Genomic DNA, 23,664 nt, shown 5'->3' with positions numbered 1-23,664 from the left:
AAAAAAAAAAAAATACCGGTGAAGGGCTTCAAATTTTGACATTTACTCGGCACTCAGGGCCATTGAGCAGTGAGGGATCTTTATCGTGACACGGGGCCTCAGTTTTTAATGTCTCATCCGAAGGACCCGCAACTTTCACTTCAAAGTGCCGAGCGCATTGCGAAGGAACAGTAGCTACCAATTTTTTTTAAATCGACTTAGGAAAGTCGCAGCCGAGATTCGAGCTAACGACCTCCCGATCACGGAGCGAGTGCTCTACCAACTGAGCTAAGGTGATGGAGAAAATAAATTATATTGAGGGAAGTTGAACACGATGGTATAAAGTTAACTATAGTAAATTTTTGTAAGGGTAACAATGCTTCTTTTGAACTGGTAGGGATACGGAGAATTTTAAGATCTGCTTCACGATGAGGTCACCAGAATCTCTTGCGGGGGCTATTCAGTTTCAGGTACATATCTTCCTACAGAAATACAACAATGGAGCGAATATGGCGTTGTTTATACGGGAAAAGTACTGCAAGTAATAGTTACCCCATATGATATTGTTGGTTATGTGCAGATACCCGGTGGATGTGGTCATAATGACACGAAGGAGCGTAGTTGCCGAGTCGTCACTATGACCACGGCCATCGTATCTGCACATAATCAACAATATTATATGAGGTAAGTTACTTGTACAATAGTATAGAAAAAACGATTATATCTAAGGATAAATTTTGACTGACTTGTGTTTTTGAAAAATTGTGCTTATTTTCAATGAGAAGAAGGAATGTTGTATGTGGACGGTAAAATCGTTGATATCAAATTTCTTCCAATTGTTGACTTAAAAAAGGCTCTTATATATATTGACAATATATTTGTTCTTATCGTAGATGATGACGATGGTGATGGACTTAACGTTGTGATTCTGTCTTTGTACATGTTGAATTGATTTTATATGATCGTAAATATAAATAATATAAATCTATTTCAAATCTATCTTGAATTCAATTAATTTCCTTTTTTACCTGTTCTCATGGTGGCATATAGGGATTTCTATTTTTCCAGTAAGGAGATGGGCGAACATAGCGTGCAGAAAGCCTATAGCTTCAGAAATATAAAAATCATGTTCAGTTTGTGAATTTTGTACTTAGAGTTCTCATTATTGAAATTTATGAAATTATGATAAACAAAACTTTTCTGAAGAAAATTTTCTTGGCAAAATTTATTCTTTTATTAAAAAAATTAATGTGGTGTTCGTGGGGTTCGAACCCTAGCAATAAAAATCCTAAGTATCATTTTCTTTCGAGACTAGCACGCTAACCACTAGACTACACAAGTCCTGATGAAGAGTGGCATTTAAATCATGTTTGTGATTTGACCCTTGACTTAATGGACTTCAAGTATTTCTCGAAAAGATGCGAATGTTATGTCATAAAAGTATATTTTTAAGGTATAGTGGGTCATTGCTCCATATTTTTGGTAATCAAAAAATGTATATTTTTATGCAAACTTTGAGGATTAACTTTCAAAAAGGTGGAGCGAAGACCCACTCATATCGAAAAATAGTGTTATAGTATGAGAAAATGACTCTTTTTGCCCGCTTTAGTGTGTGTCTAATATTTTACAGGCAAATAATTTCAATCTTTGAGGGATTTTTGCAAATTGTACAGATTTTACATAAAGTATATTTTAATATTAGACGACATGTCAAAGAAAATTTTGATATAATTAAAATTTATTTTTTCATCTTCATGTTTGTCACACTGTAGGCTTATCGCTCGTCATGTTCACCCATCTCCTTTAAAATACTTAATAATCAAGAGGAAATTGTACATTTTGAATATATGTAATCTTAAACTAGGTTATTTAAATACTTTTTTTAAGTTTTGTGGATTGCTTATAAATGGAACAATATTGGAATCATTGGAAAGAGATACCAAAATATCAATACCAAAATAATATTTTCAATACAAAAATATTGAGAATATTTTTGGAAAAAATGAAAAAAAGTAAATCAATGCTCTTGTTTTACATTTGTTACCAATAGCCAGCAAGCGACTCTAGAATGCAAGTTTTCGATTGATAATGATCGTCTAATGCTTCATTCATTATTTTGTATCTCCTGTTTGATATATGTAGTCCGGATTATTGTGTGGCTCGGTTTTTGAAATGCTGTTTTGTCAGGATTAATCGAGAAGTATGAATCTGTACAGCTAACCCATACTTTTAATAAATTGGGATAAATCACTTGAAGGATATATACGTTCATATATATAGGCGTTTTGGATACATCTGACTTGGTTTATCCGGAGTATATTAGATATTGTTTCAGTAATCAACAAAGAGTTATATAGAATTATTCAACACTGCAATGAACACACAATTAGGAGAAACCGTAATGCATACTGTCAGTCTTGAAAAACTTGAGGTATTTTTCAATCTAAAATTCTGAAATTTACCAAACATAAGACTATCAAAAGCTGATACCTAGTGATATGAATGTCATGAAGCAAGAATAATGTGCCAACTCCTCTGCCAGTTATGTCAATAAAATCTGAAGTTGTTGACCTTCAAATTAGACATTGAAACGGTTTGAAATACCCATCAAACGTTATTGTTGAAGAGCGATATTATATAAGCAAATCAGAAAATCAATAACCAAAGGCAGATGCTCAATAATTTTGTTAAATTTTAATTAACAGTTCTTTGTTTGATATCAAAATTAAATTGACATTTTATCCATGGATAAAGGAAGTTAGTAGAAGAAAGTCAATAAAATACGAGCCGGAAACGGAGTAACAGTAATGATTCATAAGTTACACAGAGAAACAATATCTTTTGTACAAAATGTTAAATTTAATATTCCTCAATTTTTAATGGTTATTTCTCTATTTGATAAAATGGACACGAAATCGATTAAAACGCGATTACCACACAGTGATTTTGCATGTAGCTTTAAAGAATGATTGTTTAATATTGTTTCCAAAAGAAACACTTGTAAAATAGATTAAAACGACAAAAGGTATGTATGCTTTAAAATATTTCTCATGATTTAGTTTATAATCTCTCAAGAGTGCACTACAGTAAATAAATGAACATAAACTTTACTTTTGAATAAGTCGATGTTTTTGTCTGAAACTTTCGCAATACATGTACCAATTACATGTGTTTTATTGTCTCCGTCTTCATGAGATACTTGGAATACCTTGTTTTAAGAAAGAGTTCGTCAAAGTATAAAGTACCAAAATACTGAAAGTACTGAATACCTTTGTTTTCACTACCAAAAACCTGAGACAAGATTTTATTACTATTTTCAACTAATATCTATACACTGCATGCATATGCGGATCTATAGAATGTGAGTCGATTGTATGGGGGGGGGGGTCAAACCCCACCCTCGCACATACATGAAATAGGTTTGTCGGGTTTGAGGAAGTATTTTTTTTTTTGTGGTTGTAAAAAGGTAACAGAGTTGATTATTTAAAAATTGAGTGGACCCTCCCACATACACCCCTTGGTAAAATTCCTGGATTTGTGTATGCACTAAAGCAAATATTATATTTCTTTCCTTTAAAAAATTGCCTTTATTTCATTCAGTTTCACTTGTTCTGTCTTATTGATCATAGTATGAAAAAAGAAAATAGAATTGCACAATAATGTTTAGGACCTTTCCAATAAACGTTTTATTCCCTAAATGAAATTGATACTTTTGAAACTTCTTATTTTTAGCATTTAAATCTACATGCTTCTGTAACAAGTGTGTGCAGTTATAATTGGTTTTGCAGATACAATTATTTTTATATCCTTATCCCTCATCAAGAGCCGGACAGGTAAGGTCTTTTGCGTGGTCTTTTACGAAAGGTTTGATGTGCTTAAATAGATATAATTTTCTCTCAGCAGAGAACCCATCTGCAAGAGGAGAAATGCATAAAATAATATTCCTTATGTGAAATACGTGGTTAAGGATCTTAAAACGTTTAAATTTTAATACCTTTTACCAAAGTCGTTGGTGGGATTCGTGGCAGAAAAACTAGCACCCTGGTCCTGAAGAATCTTGATTCGTTTCTCCACAACTGTTGACTTTTCATTCACGAAAGCAATTCCTGGTTGCATTGCACTAAATCTAAAATGATGGAATTTTCGGATGCCTGGAATTGCCAGAAAATCCGCAGATAAAAATGACTTCCAGTCATACCATTGGAAGTCATTGTGTACCACTATGGCCTGGTTTCCAACGGCAGATTTATTAACAGTTCTGTTTAAATCTTCGACCAGGTCATTGTCAGTCCTACAATAAAAACATTTTATATATTAGTAACTTTCATCCAAATAAAAAATTTCTTTAATCATGTCTGTCTAAGAAATCGTGTCTGTCAAAGAAATTATAATAAAAGAGAAAAATAGACATTTAGCTAGTATGAAGAAATCTTACTGACCGACGATACAATCTCTTAATGTAGGCAAATCCTGCGTCTACTAGGCATTTTGTATGGTATTTGTATGGAAAGGGTTATTTCTCTATGAAGCCCAGTAAGTATTTCTCCATGCAAGATAACCCAACATGTAACGGTTCTTGTTCTGACCTACAAAATTTAACACCGTTATTAAACGTTAAGAACATTTTTATGATATGGCAGTTATTGAAATTGATGCTTAAGGCGTAAAAATAAATGAGCAGTGCTATAAACTTAAAAAAAGAATTGATCACCTGCACAGTTATCACAGTGGATTTTACAAGACATCTCTCCACACCTGTAGTTTTGTAATGTATGGTGCAAGAGAGTGATTACTGTGTTTGGACCGTGTGCCTTTGTACCATTCACTCAAATGGTCTGGTCCTCGTCAAAGAGATAGTTATACTGCTCTTTGCCCCCTTCCATACACATCCATAAGACTTGGACCTTTCTAGGGGAGGTTAAATAAAGCAGACCCTCTGTATGGCATCGTGTGGAATGGTAAGCTGCTGGCAAAGTCGAAGGTGTAGTGCACATTGTACAAAGAAGTTGACGATGACTGCCGACTTACTGGGCGATGTCCATATTCTTCCAATTCACTCCGTGCAGCCTGAACCCTTTCTCTGTATATCACGTGTTCACCTGCTCGTAATGTGGAACATACGTTTAATTTGATTATTGCTGAATCATCACAACATTTGAAAAATTTAACTATTTATAAAATCATTTCAAAAATATAAACAAAAGATTATGAAATAGAATAAAGAAATATAGGAATTCTACCTTCCGAAACTTCAATGTGATATTTAAATGCGTCTAACGCCATCAGTTTATCTTCTTCTGTGACAGCAGCTGTAACTTGACATCTCAGCTTCTCACATTTGGAACACACGTCTGCTCTTGATGAAGCTATTTTTATATGTGACATGCAGGTAAGCCATATCCCCTTGAATGTTGACAGTTCTACGGCTCTTACCCGACTCTCTTCACAGGCTGCTTTGTACTTTAAATGGATGTCTGCTTTCGTCGTCGAAGCTGCTAGTAAAATAGGTGTCTCCGTAGCATCATTAGCATGTGGTACAGCAGGTAAGGGTATGCCATTTTCCTCGCCATGTCTCAATATAATATTTACTACTCTCTTAATATCTTGGAATTTCAAAGCATGCTTAGGTTTTTTACCTTTGTTGCCATGCAACTTTGGAACAGGGCCATTTTTTTTTTAAATGATGAACAATGTTTTTCAATCGTTTTTCCCCAATGTCATGTATGAACAAAAATGCTTCCTTGCATTTTTCGCGATCGTCATAATTGTATACGAATCTTTGCCTCTTTTTTTCCACTCAAATCATCGCCGATACTTTTACTTTTTAACTTTCCCATTATATACATTTCTTGTTCGTCTTTGGTAGTGTAAATGTGGTTGATGATTTCCTCAAATATAAACTTTTTATAACATTTTGACTGACAGCCACAACCGCTTTTAACTTTTTTTAACCAAGGTATCTTCCTCAAAAACTGTTGCTGTATCATTGTCTTCAAAGAGATCATAATTTCTGGAAAGTATATTAATTGTTTCTTCTTTTGTTTCATTTATATTTGCAAAAACAATATCGTTTTCGTTGTCATTGACATTGTCTTCAATATTTTGTAAAGCCCTTGGAAAATATTCCGCATTTACTTGATCCAATTCCTATATATACAAAAACACAACAACAGTTCAAGTTGGCATATATTTCTCTAAACTAGGTAAAATTAAGACGAAAAATTTTTTTATCAGAAAAAATAAATTTTATGTACCAATTTCTTTATTTCATAAAATATAACTTATTCGCTTTGAACTTATATACAGTCCGGGATCATTTAATCACACCGTTCAATAGTTTTTTAGGGCCCCTTTTTCATGACCTTTTGACTTTGACCTTGGAGTTTGACCCACTTTTGCTAAATTTTTTTCAGACTTTAACCTTGGCCATAACTTTTGAATATTTGGTGGTAGGGCTTTCATACTTCACATGTGTGTACCTTGTGACAAGACCTTCCTTCGTATACCAACAACTTTGACCCTTTGACCTTGGAGTTTGACCTACTTTTGAAAAAACTTTATCCTTGGTCATAACTTTTGAACAGTTGGTGATAGGGCTTTCATACTTCACTTGCGTAATCCATGTGACAAGACCTTCCTTTGAATACCAACACTTTGACCCTTTGACCTTGACCTTGGAGTTAGACCTACTTTTGCAAAACTTTAACCTTGGCCATAACTTTTGAACGATTAGTGCTGGGCTTTCATTCTTCACATATGTAAATTCTTGTGAGAAGACCTTCCTTTGGATACCAACAACTTTGTCCCTTTGACCTTGGCCTTGGAGTTTGACCTACTTTTGCAAAACTTTAACCTTGGCCAAAACTTTTGAACGGTAAGTGCTAGGGCTTTCATACTTCAAATATGTAACCCTTGTGAGAAGACCTTACTTTGGATACCAACAACTTTGACCCTTTGACCTTGGAATTTGACGTACTTTTGAAAGACTTTAACCTTGGCCATTACTTTTGAGCAGTTGGTGCTAGGGCTTTCATATTTCACAGGTGTATTTCTTGTAAGAAGGCCTTTCCTTGGGCACCATTAATTTTGACCATTTGAACTTGACCTTGATGTTTGACTCGCTTTTTAAAAAAAACTACCCTTTTCCATATCTATTCAATAATTGCTGCTAGGGTTTTCATATTTTACAGGTATATTCCTCGAAACAAGACCTTACTTTGGGTACCAACATATTGGATTTGCATTTGAGAAAGTTTAACCTTTGTTATGAGTTAGCATACGGGGGCATCAGTGTTTCACAAACACATCTTGTTTATTAGAGCGTTTGCAACACTACAGCTTCGATAAACAATCTAAATAAAAATTACATAAACATTCTGGAAGCGTGGCGAATCACTATATATTAATTTCTTAAATAGTTTTTAGAGTTTTAAGATTTTGATTTAACATCAAACTTCTGTTTTGTGTACTAAATACGTATTAAAAATTATTAATGATAAAGATTCCAAAATCTTCACTGATACTGTATATATATCTCACACATTTTCACCGCGCAAACCATAGGCCTACGGGTACATGTACTTAAACTCTCCTTAACATGAGTTATTATCATTTAACACTCAAGCCAGTGTTTGTGTAAGAGGAAATAAAAAAGAAATGATTTAGGCAATATTTACATATTTTTTTTGAGAAACAAATGTAGCACTTAATGAAAGGTATGTTCTGAGCCCCCCCCCCCCCTTCTCTCTCTCTCTCAAAAAAAACCCATCAAATATGAAATTACACTCAGCCAAAGTTAAAAAGAAATAATATTATTGGGAAACTTGTATCTCTCTCTCTATATACATGCATCACTATGCATCAATGTATTATATCTAGAATTGACATCGCGACTCGTGTGTATTGAATGTCGCGATAAGTTATAGGCCTAAACCCAGATATGATATGAATAATTCCAATTCCAAACTCACAGGTATTGACAGTCCGTGCTCAGTGATGTGTTCAGAGTTTAGCAAATTGTAAAACGTAATCACTTACATTAACAGAGCTCATGTCCTGTTTGCAAAAACAGTTTCTGACGAGATGTAAAGAGGAATGTGATAGTCATTGAATTCTAAGAATATTCAATTTAGTTCAATTCATTTATTTGGTTTTATTTTTTGATTTACCAAAGAAATTTAAAATATTAACAATGCTACTGTGTCTTTAATTCAAGGAGTGCATTAAATTATCAATAGCCATATTGTGGGAGAAACGACAATTCTTTAAAATACTTCATAAATAAAGTACAACGTCTCTCCTAATTCAAAAAAAATAATTTTCTATTTTTACTTTAAAAATACTATTTGTATATGCTGTACTTATACTTTTATTACCGTCTTCCTTGGAAGACGGTATACAGAGTTGAAGTATTTTACAGTCTTCGGACTATGCACTTCCTCTTTTTTTGTGATTGGTAGAAATTACATGATGAGAAAATTTTCAATTATTTCATTGGTTGAAATGCTGTTCAAGGCAAGGAAGATAATTTTCTGATGAAGTAATTTTCGTACGACTTAACATTTTTTCAAGATTTTCAATCGTAAAAAAATATGACAAAACGAACAGTGGAAATTGGCAGTTATCATGCTATTTTTTTTATAGCAATTACCAAAAATCGTTTCTATATTTTCATTGTAACAGAATTGATCTTTATTGCTTACAAGCTTTACAGCCTGTATGTATTTTTTCCCCCCTTTGTTTTGCTGTGTCTTACTGAATCTCGGCAGCAATCGAAACTTCTCGGACCTTTCCGACAAGCGGAAAGAAAGACCCGAGATGATGCGATTGTCTCGGAAGCACTCAGCAACACCTCGGTCGATTCATACCTCATCTACATATCACAAAGGTGACGGAATCAGCCAAAAATGATCCCTACAGCAGAATCTAAAGTTTACTGAGACAGTCGAGCATCTGTTAACTTTTCACTTGGTAGGGCTTATTTCAGAAAAAAACTAATGAAGATATACAAAGCTAAGAAATTTTCAAGAATTATACGGCCTGATAGGTTTAGGTCAGTTTACTGTTTATGGTTGTTGCTAAAGAGACGGTAAGCTTCTTGAAAAAGCTCTACTTGTAGTTCTGTCATAATAAGCATTTTGCATTGCATTTCTTCATTTATATACATTTGTTTATAAGTACATGTACATAAAAATGAGAAAGATTTTTCCCCTTAATTTAGGAAATAATTGCATGATTGTGCATGTACAACATGTACTTTGTAAAGATATTTAATTTAAATAATTATAAGTCATATTAATTATTCTGCACAACGCGTTATCTGATTGGTTGTAGATTATCACGTGAAAGGGCCATAAAAATTCACATTTCCCCGTCATTCCTCTTCGGGACCTAGTGCATTTCCCAGCAAAATACGTCAAATAGCTTGGATCACGTCACAAAATTGCTGATTATTTCATCGGAGTGTGTTATGTCCAAGGGACTTCTGTAAAATGATTCAGTAACTTAACGTTAAAATTGAAAGCCGAATTTGAAAGTTTGTGTTGATTTTAAAAGTTTTTTTTTTTTCTTGTTTCGGTTAAATAAACATTTTATTGCATGAATGTTCGAAACACTCGTGAAATATGATTTTCCTCGGCTAAATAAATCCTCATGTTTTTCCCTCACGATCATGCAATAAATGTGTAGTAGTGACGGAAGTGTATAGTTGTGATTATACATGTGACCATTTTATCAACATCTTTCAGATGAAGTTCCTGATCACTGCATGTATCATATCATTTACATTTGGTCCAAACATACTCTGCACTTTACAAGGTATGTGTATTAAATCTTAAGGCAATGTGAAAAAAAAAAATCTGAATTTCTTTTACATTTCGGTTTAAAATCCAGTTACGATTTAAAAAAAACAACTAAATAAAAATACAAAAAGTACTGCAGTATTTGAGAATACCATCATCTTTTTTTCTAAGCAGTGGAAGTCTTGCTTCCTATGGAGATTTGAATATTCAATAAAACAATTCAGAAACATTTTACTATGCAATAGTAGGAAGCAATGTTTTGTCAAAGGGAACACTTTTTTGAAGAGTTTTTTTTTTTGTCTGTATATTTTGATTGTATTCAAATAGACATTTAATATGAGAATATGCGCTTAAATGTAAACTGGGGGAAATATATATTTTTGTGTAGACAGTAAATGTACATGTATACCTTAAAAACTTTTGAAATAGTGTTTTACAATCCTTTTTTTCATGTATGTATTTTATTAATTTTTGAGCAGAAAAGAAGAAATAAACCTATATGTACATCTATTGTGAATCTCTTAAAAAAGATTATCTTTAAAAACATGACAATAAAACTGAATAGCTACGTAATATGTGCTAAAAAGATGATATTTCTTTACATATCTTGATTACAACAGGCAGAAATGAGACCATGAAAGAGGTGTCATTTTTTCATAGAAATAAAGGGAAAAATTCAAGTGAATAAAGTTTTCAATCTTAAGACATCTTAATGTAGTACATGTAAATATTTGCTCATAATGATATCTACGGCAAAGATGGAGCTAAAAAGAAAACTGGGAATTCTACATACAGATTTATAGAACACATCTTTTAAACGCTAATGCTTAAGACTGATAAGTCACAAGTTGTAAAGCTAACATGCAAGCATTCCCTTGGAGAATTTTCATGTCTTTCAAAGACTATTCACTGTACATTAATTGATTCTAAAAAGGGATTAGAATGTTAAGGGAGTTTGGTATCATTCTCTTACTAAATACGGGGCTACATTCTGTCAAATTTTATTCAAGCATCATCATTTAGAAGTTTGAGTTTATTCAGATCACGATTGCCGGGTCCAAAATGGAGCCAAACTAGGCCCACTTTGAAAAAAAAAATATGCAAACGTACATGTACGCATATGTATTTTTTCTAGATGACTATGGGGTCAGTAAGTGTTAAAGTTTAATGCAAGTATGCATATTTTATGCTGCTTCCCCATCATTCAAACTATCTAGAAATTAATTCATCCACTGTTTTCTGAATTGAGCATTTGCCAGCTGCAGGAAGGCATAAATAAACACCGCAAATTATTTTCCAGTTACAAGAATCCCAAAATATATTCAACTGCGTAAACCTTCAAGTACCCTATATGTAAAATTGTTATAGAATTTTAGTTTATTTAAACACTATTTTGTAGTTAGGGATCCAAAATGTAGATACAGTGTCCATCTCCCGGAAGCTTCATGGCACACGGCGTATGATGTCTGCGCTTCGAGTAACAGGACATTAGCAACAATTACATCCCTAAATGAGATGTACATTATAGAGCTAGTTCTGGAAGAGGTTGATGCTTTGTTTGAAATAAAATCCAGCTTCAGGTATCTTTAATCTTTACTTAGCATTAAGGATAATTTTAGAATGACTATTATTTTTATCTCAATTCTTCTACGTTATCCAAGATTTACATCAAATGTCAACAAAATTGAATTGAAATCATGATACTAGTTTTATTTTAAGAGTAAAATAATGAGTTGTGTCCAAGACACGATGTAGTTACGATCTCGACAAATTACTATTTTATAGTTTGCTACATTATTTCTTCATACTTATGTGTATATTAGAATACTTTCTGTTTATGAAGTTTTCCTTTCTGTCCCGATATCATATCGAATCATGACTGTTCAATGGATTATCCCCCCCCCCCAAAAAAAAACACTGGCTTTTTAACACGTGAATACTATCACTTTATGAAGTTTTCTTTATAGTGTCGATATCGTCGACACCGTCCATGTCGTGGTATGTGTGTGTCTATGTTTAAAAACTTAACATTAAAAAATTTAATTTTTTAAATGTAGTTGCCATCGATATCGTCGATATCAACGATATCATTTCGATATCGACTCATTTTTGTCATCGCTCATGTGGTTGTGTTTTTTTTTATGCAAGACTTGTACGTATGTACTTTCCAAGTACTAAGTTTGCTCTGCTGTCGATATCGAATCGAATCATGATTGTGCAAGACGTGTTTTTACCAACTTTCACCCTAACCTTAGCCTAAAACCTTATCCTAACCCTAAAACTTGAAAATAACGACCCCTAACCCCTATTTATTTGCATAAACATGTCAAAAACGATCCAATATCGACATTGTTTGTGGTATTATGAAATTATGTTATACATAAACTTGAAAATGAATTTTACAGATCAGGATCAAAATCGATATGATATCGTCATGATATTGTCGATATCGATTATATCGACATAGCACTTATTCTTATGTATGGTATCCAGTAATTCCAATTTCAGTATACTGATTTGGATCGACATCGATACGATATCGACACGATATTGTCGATATCGTCGATATCGACATAGAATTCGTTCTTGGACATGTATGAAAATAATTAATTGTGAAATATGTTTTTTAAAGAAAATTCACAGGAGTATGGATTGGGGCTTTTATGAGGTCTTCTAACTATGAGAGCATGCTACAAAATTGTAAACATCTTGATTCCGATATTCCGGTTAAGATAACCGGAGTAAGTCCGAGTGATATATCTTGTCTTTACTACAATCTAACAGAAAAGACCCTTGTTGCCGAAAAATGTTCTAAAGCAAAGATGTTCATCTGCGAAAGAAATGATGAAGGTATTTTTTTTCTAAGATTAATTCGAGCTCTGTTGCAAAGGATTAAAATGATCCAAGCTTAAGAGATAAAATATATCGTTACACCACTTTAACCTTTCTGGTATATCATTTGCCTTAATGTGAATTTACATTTAAAACTGGGTTAGATGTCAGAGACGTTGAAAAACTGCACAATTCTATTTATTCTATTATTACACTAGTTATTTTTCTTACTATTTAATCCTTTCAACAAATGATATAATGTAAACATCTTGTAGATCCTGGAGAATGCATGCTAGAGACACCAACATCAACGATACATCAGCATTTCCCATTTAACTTGTGCTATAAAGAAATTTCGAATAAAATATTAAATTCAAGACATTGCGAATCAGAATGTATGAATAAGGAGTTTTGTTATACATTTTTATACAAAATGGAAAATGGAGGTTGTGAACTGTACCATTATAAAAATGACTCGTCCTGTAGTTTTGGTCGATACCCTCCGCAAACACTTAAACACAAAAGTATGTATCGTACTACATAATTATTATTGTAATTCTAATAGTGAAAATAAATCATTCATTTCGAAATATCACCTGCTTTGGGTGTAATGCTATACTTAAGAGATTCTAGTCCTAGACAGAAGTGTCGAGATGATAGAGGTATACAGTCAATAAGTCCATATGGGAATCGAAGTTTGAAATTTTAAAACAGCACCATTTAAAACTTTTTTTTCATATTCAGTGATTTGCGTCATTCAATGTAACTTTTCCTTTTATATATATATATATATATATATATATATATATATATATATATATATATATATATATATATATATATATATATATATATATATATATATATATATATATATATAATTTTAGGTTTATTCCTATACAGCAGATCTGACTATCCGGAATCAGACGCTAAACCGTTCTCTGTTTGGTGTCCAGGTACATGTATTTACATATTTATTTTTTTTAAAAGAAAACCTAGCTTTTATGATTTTTCACAATATAGAAAAATTTATTTTTAACAACAGCCTTTTTGACTGATTTTTTATAGAAATGACAAATATAATAATCCCTAAAAATATGAAATAGTAAGTTTTCTTCGTTGCTGAAATGCGCGACTTTGAATCATATTCTATCAAGTTATTCTATATGAAAAAAAATTGCGCACATTTTTGAAGCATTATTACAAAATCTTACAGAATTTCCACACTTACTCTGGCAAACATTATTCAGGTTATCTATATGAAAATCAATCTATGAGATATATTGCTCGTTTTTGAAAAATAGATTTTGATCTCTAATTTATCCTCATCACTATATATTTGATCAAATGTAAAAAAAAAATAATAATAATAATAATAAAATAAAAGACATTTCTATAAAGCAGTTCTGACATTTCAGTACTTTGGGTTCTGTGGTCAAAGGGTACAATGGGCTCATTCAAAGACACGGGTCATATACTTATTTGAATTTCAATGTATTATATTTATAACAGAAGTGACCAAAGAAGTTATCCAAAAGAAGATTGCAAAGACTCGGAAGAACTTGAAAGTCAATCGAAACGAAACAAGCCAGTACATTCGCACTTTGACAAGTGCCCCGGATGAGAGACTCTCCTCCAAAAACATTGGAGTCGTTGGTGCTTTTGTAATAAGTGCAGTGTGTAGTCTTTTTTTCATCTCCGACTGCATCAACTTTATCAGGGGACCTTGACAAGGGAATTCAAAATAATCGTGTATGCGCCAGAAATCAATGACATTTTTTTTAAATACTGGAATCTACTTGCTGAGAGAGAATCAATAATATCTATTAATTTGCGTAGTGATTTATCGCTTTTTGTATATAAATATAAATCAATGCTTATGTCATATTTCATATGTACATCTGATAATCTTCTTGCAACAAATAGATTTTTTCAATATCCAGTCTCTTTTAATGTCTTTTTTTACTATACAGTACCAAAAAGACCCAACCTGACACCTACATGTATATGTGAGGTATTTGGTGACTTGCTAGATCTGTTTCCCGTTTTATGCATTCCGAAGCGTTTTAATCTCTTTGAAATGGATAAATTAATAAAATAAATGTCTTGTAAAGGGGAATATGACGAGGAACCATCAGATTTAAGTCATTTCTCTATTGTATAACATTTTGAGGAAAATGTTTTGTTTTGGACAAGTTTTTAAAAAATTGATTGCATTATTTAAAATATCACAAAACCCAAAGGTATAATATGATTGTCTTCATGAGAAAGTGATATTATAAGATGGGGGTAAGAAGTTGGAATATTTTAATTATCACCACTGATAAACGTAATGACCCGCGATAAAGAAATGAGTTTTGAAAACCAGAAACATGCAAATTACCTACTAGTGGGTTATCATTTTTCGCCTCGCCACGTATGAAATTTACTAACTAGGTATCATACCGTACCCTGTCACTACAAAACTATGTTACTAATAATACCAGGTCTATTCTTCTGTAATAGCAGAATTTTTCACATTTTTCTACTTAAAAAAAAAATTATATATACACAGGGTAATGCTCAAGATCAATGTGTTAAGGTCAAAGTATATGTTTTTGAAAACAATAAATAGATACAATGAGGTCACGTCCTTTAAATAGTTTAGTGCGTGATTTTTTTTTTTTTTTTTACTTCGTTATTTTTCACAAAGAACAACATGAAAAGGGGCCATTTATTTTGAAATCATCAAAGATCTTAGATTTGAAGCCAAGAGAGTTATCGCACTTAGGCTATTCTTCTTCGATAACTGGCACTTACTGCACATAGCAGTAAATGCAAATATCTCGAAAGAATAAACAATTCAGAATGGCAGTATCTGTCATGGCTTTATTCTTGTTTAACATTATAAGGTTTTTTTTTTCAAAAATGACGTAAATCATTTAAATGTAATGAATATTGATCTAAATATTTTATTTCAAAATCAGAATTGCAAAGGACAGATTTATTTTTAGAATTAAGACAAAATACTTATTAGTCTGGGATAGTCTTTGAACAGGTCTTTTTCATGTCCTATATTTCTTTGATTTCAAAGTTGTAAGGTTATCTGCTTTAGGGAGATCGCCTACCTTCTTTTTGTTTGCCTTTATCTTTGGATTTTATTTTTAGAAATAATGTATTTCAAAGAAATGAAGTTTTAAAAGAAAAATATTTTACTTTTTAATTCATATAGAAAACAAAGGTTAAGAATATGATAAATGTTTTGACGATATTTGTTGGAAAATGATGTAGACATCTATCTCCAAAATCACAGAAACAGAACTAGAAGCAATCAAATAAACCGTTCCATCAAGGAATCGTGTGTAACACACACTGCGGCAGAATTCATGAAAACATCTTCCAAGGATGTACTCAAAAAAGGGGCATGAGTAGTATAACTCACACAACAAGCAGAAAAGGGAAAGTAAACCTACAGAAAAAGAACAACATACGCAAACAGAAAACTCTGATACATTGCAAGAAGTCCTCTCTAGAATTTGCAATCTGTTTTCAACAAGAAAATTAAAACATAGAAATATGCATAGTAAAAGAAAAAAAAAAAAAAAAAAAAAAAAAACAAGACAATAACTTTTGTTCTGAGGACTATAATCAACATCAAACTGATTCCATTTTGAGAGATATTCAGGAAAGACATCTTAGGCATGAGTTAAGAGTTAAGAGTTTTCTCAAAAATATTTCAAATTTTTTTATGAAACCTATTTACAAACATTCAAAAGGATACCGCCTGCATATCAAAGCCTATCTTTTAATCCACTCTTCAAAAAACTTTGATGAATATGAATGTAAATCAATCTCTCATTCTCAACTGATCTACATCATTGACAGGTAATGTGCATTTCAGACATGGAAATAGAAATAATTCAGATTGGATCATACAATAATTTCCCAAAATCAAACTATGTAATTACCGTCAGGCTTGCAAGAAAAAAAGTTTTTTTATTAGACAAAGTGATTTGTTTTGCATGTTGGATTTAACGAAAGGAATGATATACTTCTGATGATCCGCATTGATATTTTCCAACGCAGTTCAGAGGTTTATATTACGTGGTTCACAATATCTTTGTAATACATCTTCATAACAGAGATCACATGCATCACAGAGATCACATGCTTAGTAGAACATCTTGAGCGCAATATTTAGAGTCCATTTTTGTGCAACAGTCATTCAATTTGATGTTTCTATTAAGTCTGAAATCTGCTTAACTAATAGGAATAACACAGAGTGTACAATGTATACTTCATATGAGGAAAAAACCCGTATTTTACTGTAACCCCCAACCCCTCACCCCCACCCCCCAAAAAAGAAACTGTAAACGTGTCTTTTCAGAAAAAAAAGAACCATCACTTAAATTTCTTTTATAGAAATTGCCTATTAAAATTTACATTTAAGAAATCCTTAAACCCCAGCCCCAAAATTAGCAGAATATAATTTTAGACTTCATTTTTATTTTATCTGCTGGTTCAACATGTTTTTCCTCGGTATGCAACGATTAGTTTGTGAAGTCACTTGAGTCAGGTGATTTTGATAACTTTAGGAGGGCACTATTTCAAGAACCAAAATACCTGTCCGTCCGGCTTTATCACCGATGGTAAGAAAGATAATGCTTTTTTGTCATTGACAAGGAGATTCTTATCCATATGCTGCGATTTTTAAAATGTAATATGTATAATATACAGCTGTATTTTACTTGAAAAACAAACCGTTCCCGTTTGTTCCTAGCTACGAAATAGGTCAAAATAACACTGATCGACCTACAAACAATACAAATGTATGAAGAACCCATAAAACACGGAGCCTTGGAAATTCCAGAGGTGGTATTAGGTGCCTAGGAGGAATAAGCATCACCTGTCAACTCGTAACACTCCCTAATCCCTATGTATAGATCAGGTAGACAGAATATCCCTAGTCAAATTTAGTATAAAACAAAAACCTGACAATTGGTTGGAAGTATGTCAATCAAAATACGACCCAGTGTTTGGTTGTATTTGCTAACAATAGCAAGGTCATTAGAAGACTATAGAAATTACGAAATGTGGACTTTAAACGAAATGTTGAAATTCCTGTAACATCAACATATTGGCAATGGCCTGTCTCGGTTTAAAGATTGATTGTACTCAGAGTATGCTCCTGAGTATTGAATATCGATTAAGTTGGTAGACATAAACACCGTACGCAGGTGAATATTACTGAACATATAAGAAATGCTGATGTCATCTCGTTTGTCATACATGTACAGTTTATTTGTTACTTGGCCCTTATCTCGTCTAAATCCAGTTTATAGTCAGTAACACATACAAATATGAAGCAGATGTGGCAGACTTTTTGGTGTCTTTTATTTCGCGTTCTTTGGGATATATCATATGAATGAAAGACGTCCAAATGAAATACGCCTGAAATATTAAGAAAATGTATACAATAATAATAAAAAAGTAAACAAAATAAATTTTGATGCATGGGAATTCTGCCTTCTGCATTTGTATACATCTGGTCTCTGCTGAGTTCGGCCAACGCGAGATCACTAACATCAGCTCTTCCTCACGTGACAGGTTAAAGGTAGAAAATCTATGTAAAGCACAAAGATTGTTAACGTTCAAAGATATTCGGATATCTTTTTGCTCTGAGATTGATTTTCTTTGAGACAAATTTCTCAACATAAAAAGGGAAGGGAATAAGCTTCTCGTATTCGAGAATGTCTGAAACAAAAACCTATTGCCGAAAGAAAGTTAAATACGAAAGATTGACTTGTATTTCAAAATTTCAATGTGAGAAGGTAATTTTCCTACGGCAGTTGACGACGTGCCTTTTCACACTGATTTTTTAAATTACACGATTTTTACGGAAAATGAAACAACTGAATTGTTTTGTAAGTTAAATGATCTAGAATTCGACATTAAATTATGCAATTGTACGAACCAAGGACGTTTAAGGTTAAGATCTAGTAAATGACTTCAGACTGTCTTCTTGGTGCTAGATACATTATAACTTCATAATCAATTTAAACTTTCTTTTCCCGTACTGGTTTTCTTAATTTTTTTCATTGAAAATGTCAGTTTAAAACATGATCTTTCGTCTTGTTTACCTACAAATTATGCCCCAAAACACTCTATCTGACTACGCTATAGTTATAAAGCATCATAAAAGGAATTTATTTCTCAAATTTGAGAAATATGTAGGCTCATTTCATTTACTAAATCTTGACCTTAATAAGAACATTTTTACTGACCCGACGATACTTTTTAAATCTGTACCTATGACTATGGATTATCTGATTAGGATTAGAATGGTCAGAACGCTCTGTAACATTTTCATTTTCCTATGCTATAGTTTACACACATTATATATACTTGCCATGACTGCCAGTATGTATTTTCTTTCCATATAAAGGAAATCATAAAAGTATTAAAAATGAAGGATTGAATCGCTAAAAATATAGCTTCATATTTCTTTTCCTCAAAATTTGGTATTTATTGAGATGTTTCCAAAGAATGTTTTCTTAAACAAAATGATAATATATAATCAAACATTGACTTAAATATACATGTATCTTTAAGGTTATACTTATTCTTAATAAAAAGAGACGCATAGGATCGTAGGTGTAGTAATCCATATTTATTTTTGAATACACCTTGCTCGAGGTTTATTTTTATCTATAGAATATACGACGCGTCGGAACCTGCTACAAACGATAAATGGATGCATGAATTGACATGTATTTTGTACTTATTGTGCTTGTAATTGATTCAAAAATAAAATTCCTGAAATATTAAGAAGTAATAGATTTTATCTGATGTTAAAAAAATCAATGCTTCATCGAAATCTATACACTATTTAATTTAAAAAAAAAATCAGTCCCAGAGTGGTCCCAGAAAACAGTCCCCGGGACTGCTCTGGGACTGCTTTCTGTCAGGTTGGGTTTGGTTGGTACTCTATATATGGACAAGCAGCATATGAAACTATGTGGAATGAAAAACTTAAAATCCGCAATAATTATTTTAGCATTCACCAAAAACTCAAGAGTAGACATTAAACTTTAGATAGTAGGATTATTGACAAGGAAAATAAAAAGGTCAGTTTTACTAGCAAAACACTTACATAATGTTCAAAAAAAAAAAAAAAGAAAAATACACAGTTCTCAATGAATAAGGTTTGATCATTTATTATTAATCAACAACTTTATTGATCAACTAAAACTGTATGACTTGAAAATGCTGTGCATTTCAGATTTGCAACGGTAACGTTTTATGAAACGTTCGAAATAAAAAAAAAATAATATGGATATTTAAATATAAAAATGTTCAGTACTCAACACTGTTTAGCACATTTGGAATTCCCTGAGAGAGAGATTCCACATAAAACAAAAAAATATGTGTAACAGATCACATGAAACGAGGCATTAAAAGTTTCTCATTTCTATTCACTCGTTATTTTTCGTTTTTCGTTGAAACATAAATGCAACATGATATTACATAAATATGATACATGCCAATTCATTGTTCTTAGTATTTCGTTACTATTCATCTTACAATGCAAGATTTTCTGTGTTTCTCTTGTTACATCAGTGGGTTATTTTTTTTTGCCTTTTATAGCCTTTTCACATCAGAGGTGCACATGAAGAATGACACAGGAATGTACGTGTTTGAGTTTTTTTAATTTCGAGATGTCGGTGACAATTTCATTTTGTTGATAATTAAGAACACGGCATCTCAGCAATTTATCAGAATTAGAATGTAATGATTCATAAAATATTACATAGAAAATAACAAAAAATCAAATCTTACATGTAAAACTTATTTATGCATTTAACCTAATCCAAAAATTGAGTATGTGTGTTATATCAGTCTGCAAAGTAAAAAAAACCGCATGCGCGAGTTAGAGGAACATTAACATAAAGTTGACGAGCTCACAAACCAAAATCGCGCTATCGATTTTCTTAAGTTTTGGGGTGAATGTAACGATTATGATAGTGTTAGCCTGCTGTATTAATAGCAGTTTTAGGGTAATGTGATGGTGATTATACAGGTGGCAGGATGAATTGCCCAATCTTGACGTGGCGCCGTTACGCGTCAACGTCATCGTCACGGTTGGTTGGAAACCTTTGTACGCCCTTACTTTGCACCTTTTTAAAACCTTTTTAAACCTTTTTACTTAGGACGGGTAAGACGTTCTATTGTGGAAAAATTCACAACAAACTGCACAGAAACCTGTCGTTGCCTTTATCTTTACTTAGGCAATGCAATAGCCAGACCCCATGGTACTTCCGTCAACCGTACCTTGATTTCAAGAAATGCAAATCGACTGTAGATATCGAAAAACAATGTGTATTACTTAAGTGCAGCAAATGGCACTACGAGATGTGTTGAAAAACATATCGTCATCGATCGATATGCACGTGTTTTCGGCTTTTTACCACTTTCCTTATGTGACGTCATACATTTCACGGTTGACTAGTTCTGAACACTTATTTTTATGCACAGTAACCAAGATATCCCTCTGACCAATTTTCATATTGTTCGGTTATACAGTCAAAAAAATTTCGTATATTATGTTACCTTGCGTTTCTTTTTCCTTTCAGTATATTTTTCAGCATTACATTGATATCCAGAAGTGAATAAATGTCATGTAGCTTTAAAGGTCAACTTAACAATACCTTTATATAAAATAAATAAAGCAGTAAAAGATTTCTGGGCCAAGAAGGTGTGTTTCGTCTCAGGAAAAAATTAACTTCCAGGATATATACCCTTTCAAGGTCATTCTGGATTTCATAGTACACCTACATGTAAGACAAAGCCATGAAATAGCAGCTATAAAATTCGTTTCCTTAATTTGCTTGAAAAGCACAATCATAATTTTTTTGAATTTTTTACCATTTTTCTCCGCAGCATTTTAATCGAACTCAAAAAATATATATTTGGCACAATATATATAAAAAATATATAACTTTGTAATAACTACTCTCAAACTTGAGGAGATAGATTCAAACAGCGTAAACTTTTCATTGCCATGTGAGGCTAAACATTGACTACCAAGAGCAGGAAAAACATCAAGCTATCAGTCAGGACGTGTTTATTTTATTTCTTACAAGCAAGTTTTATTTCGATTGTTTGTGGGTTTTTTTCCAATATATTTCAATATGGTGGCGCGGTTACTGTGCGAAAGCAATAAAGACCCGTGGAATTAGGTATCAATATTATCAAAATCTTCATTTATACCACAAAATTATAGATGTTGGGAACTAGCTTCGAAATACAAGTACCCAGTTGTTATCTTAATATTTGTCTTGGCCTCATGATGTGTCATTTATGGCATCCACGCTTTAATGTGCCATTCCACACGGTGTCGACATATTGGACAATTCCTCAAGGGCAGAGCACAGCCTAGACAGCTACAGAGATGACCACAAGGTAACAAAACGATAGAAGCCTCCTCCACTAGACAAATTTTGCAAAGTCGTTGATCTTTGAGTCTTTTAATTTCATCTATCAATGGTTTAGTATCTGAAAAAAGTTAATCTGTTATGGATTTTGAAAATAAGGAAACATTAATGAATGAAATGTGAGAAAGACTTTAAAAATCAGCAGCGGAGAGATTCAGTAAAGAGAGCAATGTATATAATTTCGAAGGACATTGATGGCCAAACATCGTTTACGTGATCTAAATGATCGTCACTTATAGGTCCCAGAACATACAAAAGGAGGTTTATCACCGACAGAAAGCTTCCAATTAGTGAAAATAAACTACATGTAACATTTCGTATACCATTGGTATTACTCTGGATGTTTTCCTCTCTAGCTTGGGGCCTGCAGCTTAATATTTGAGGAGGGATATTTAAACCATTGTTTATTTCTTCTTTGGTTAAAATAAAGTCCATCAAGTCGGCTACTGTGATATACCGAGGATCTGAAATTATTTCGATATCATTTACTGCCCAAGGTTGTCTATAAAAGTATTTATCGTTTGTTCATGGTTTTAACGAGTACAAAAATGCATTTTTTCTACGTTTGTTATCAATGGATTTATAGAAACCATTTCATTTCTTCAAAATCAACATTTCATTTAAATTTGCTCATTACGATTTAAAACAGTATATTCACCCTTAATGGTCTTAACTTGATTGAAAGCTTCTGTTGCAACTGCTAAGGTGTAACCCATCTCCAGGACGCTTTGCACAGGAGGAAATAAAAAGATATTTTGATGAGACCTTCTATTCGTTGTGCCTCCAAGCTGCAAGGAACTTGACGGAAGATACACAACATCCTGCTTCTCAAAAAGCACGGACAAAACCCTTGTTTATTTTGTCAATCAACAGACTGAAGTAAATGACTACTTATAAATCTAAGTAATTCTTAATTTTTCATTATTTGGACTAAGCTTTATGAATAATGATTTTCCAACTATTTTCATATGCAAAAAGATTGAAAATTGACAAAAAGATGAAAAGATGAAATAAAGATGATTTACGTAAAATTAGTAAATCGTATACAAGTTTAACTACTACAGATATACCTGTTCTTGATGCTCTATTTGGACAATTGAAAATTCATCACCATTATTCTGTTTCAGGAGAGCATATGTTGGAAACGATGTAGTGTGCTTTCCTCGAGGATCTTTACCAAATCCAGCATAAAGAAACCCTGCTGTTGCGAGGTTTTGTGGTGTTTGTTTCCAATTTGTTGGTCGTCTTCGAAATACTTTCGTTCTTGTAGGCTGTAGTGCATATGTTGGATATTTTGGTCTTTCCATGGTAAAGAAAGCTACTATTTCTTAACAGTGTTCGCTCTTAGCCAACAGGGGAATGATATCTGAATGTACACCCTTCATATGCTTCCCTCTGACTTCGTTTTGTCAAGAATGGCTTTTTGTTGATAGATTGGTAACCTAATTAAAGAAATAGCATAAGAAGTAAATTTCTGAGGAATGTACACATTTACATTTTAGTTTTGCAGTGTTTACTTTTTCAATCAGATAACACCAAGACATTTGGTTCACACATTACAATGTAGGTACATGTATACG

General features: G+C 32.6%; 1 protein-coding gene and 1 pseudogene across 1 annotated transcript; one reads left to right on the top strand and one right to left on the bottom strand.

The window, feature by feature from the left end:
* Positions 1-3,787: 3,787 nt before the first annotated feature.
* LOC133200309 (uncharacterized) lies at positions 3,788-5,966 on the bottom strand (annotated as a pseudogene).
* A 4,755-nt stretch (positions 5,967-10,721) lies between these two features.
* On the top strand, positions 10,722-14,341 carry LOC133200308 (uncharacterized). The gene is made up of 5 exons (XM_061336128.1): positions 10,722-10,737; positions 11,179-11,359; positions 12,412-12,629; positions 12,887-13,135; positions 14,124-14,341. The coding sequence occupies exons 1-5, from the start codon at positions 10,722-10,724 to the stop codon at positions 14,339-14,341; spliced, it is 882 nt and encodes a 293-aa protein (XP_061192112.1).
* Positions 14,342-23,664: the final 9,323 nt, after the last annotated feature.

Source organism: Saccostrea echinata, unplaced genomic scaffold (assembly GCF_033153115.1).
Source record: "Saccostrea echinata isolate AGI-Se365-2 ecotype Australia unplaced genomic scaffold, CSIRO_AGI_Sech_v1 ptg000038l, whole genome shotgun sequence".
NCBI lineage: Eukaryota > Metazoa > Mollusca > Bivalvia > Ostreida > Ostreidae > Saccostrea > Saccostrea echinata.
The sequence above is the reverse complement of the archived record's forward strand: the minus strand, read 5'-3'. Positions and strand labels throughout refer to the sequence as shown.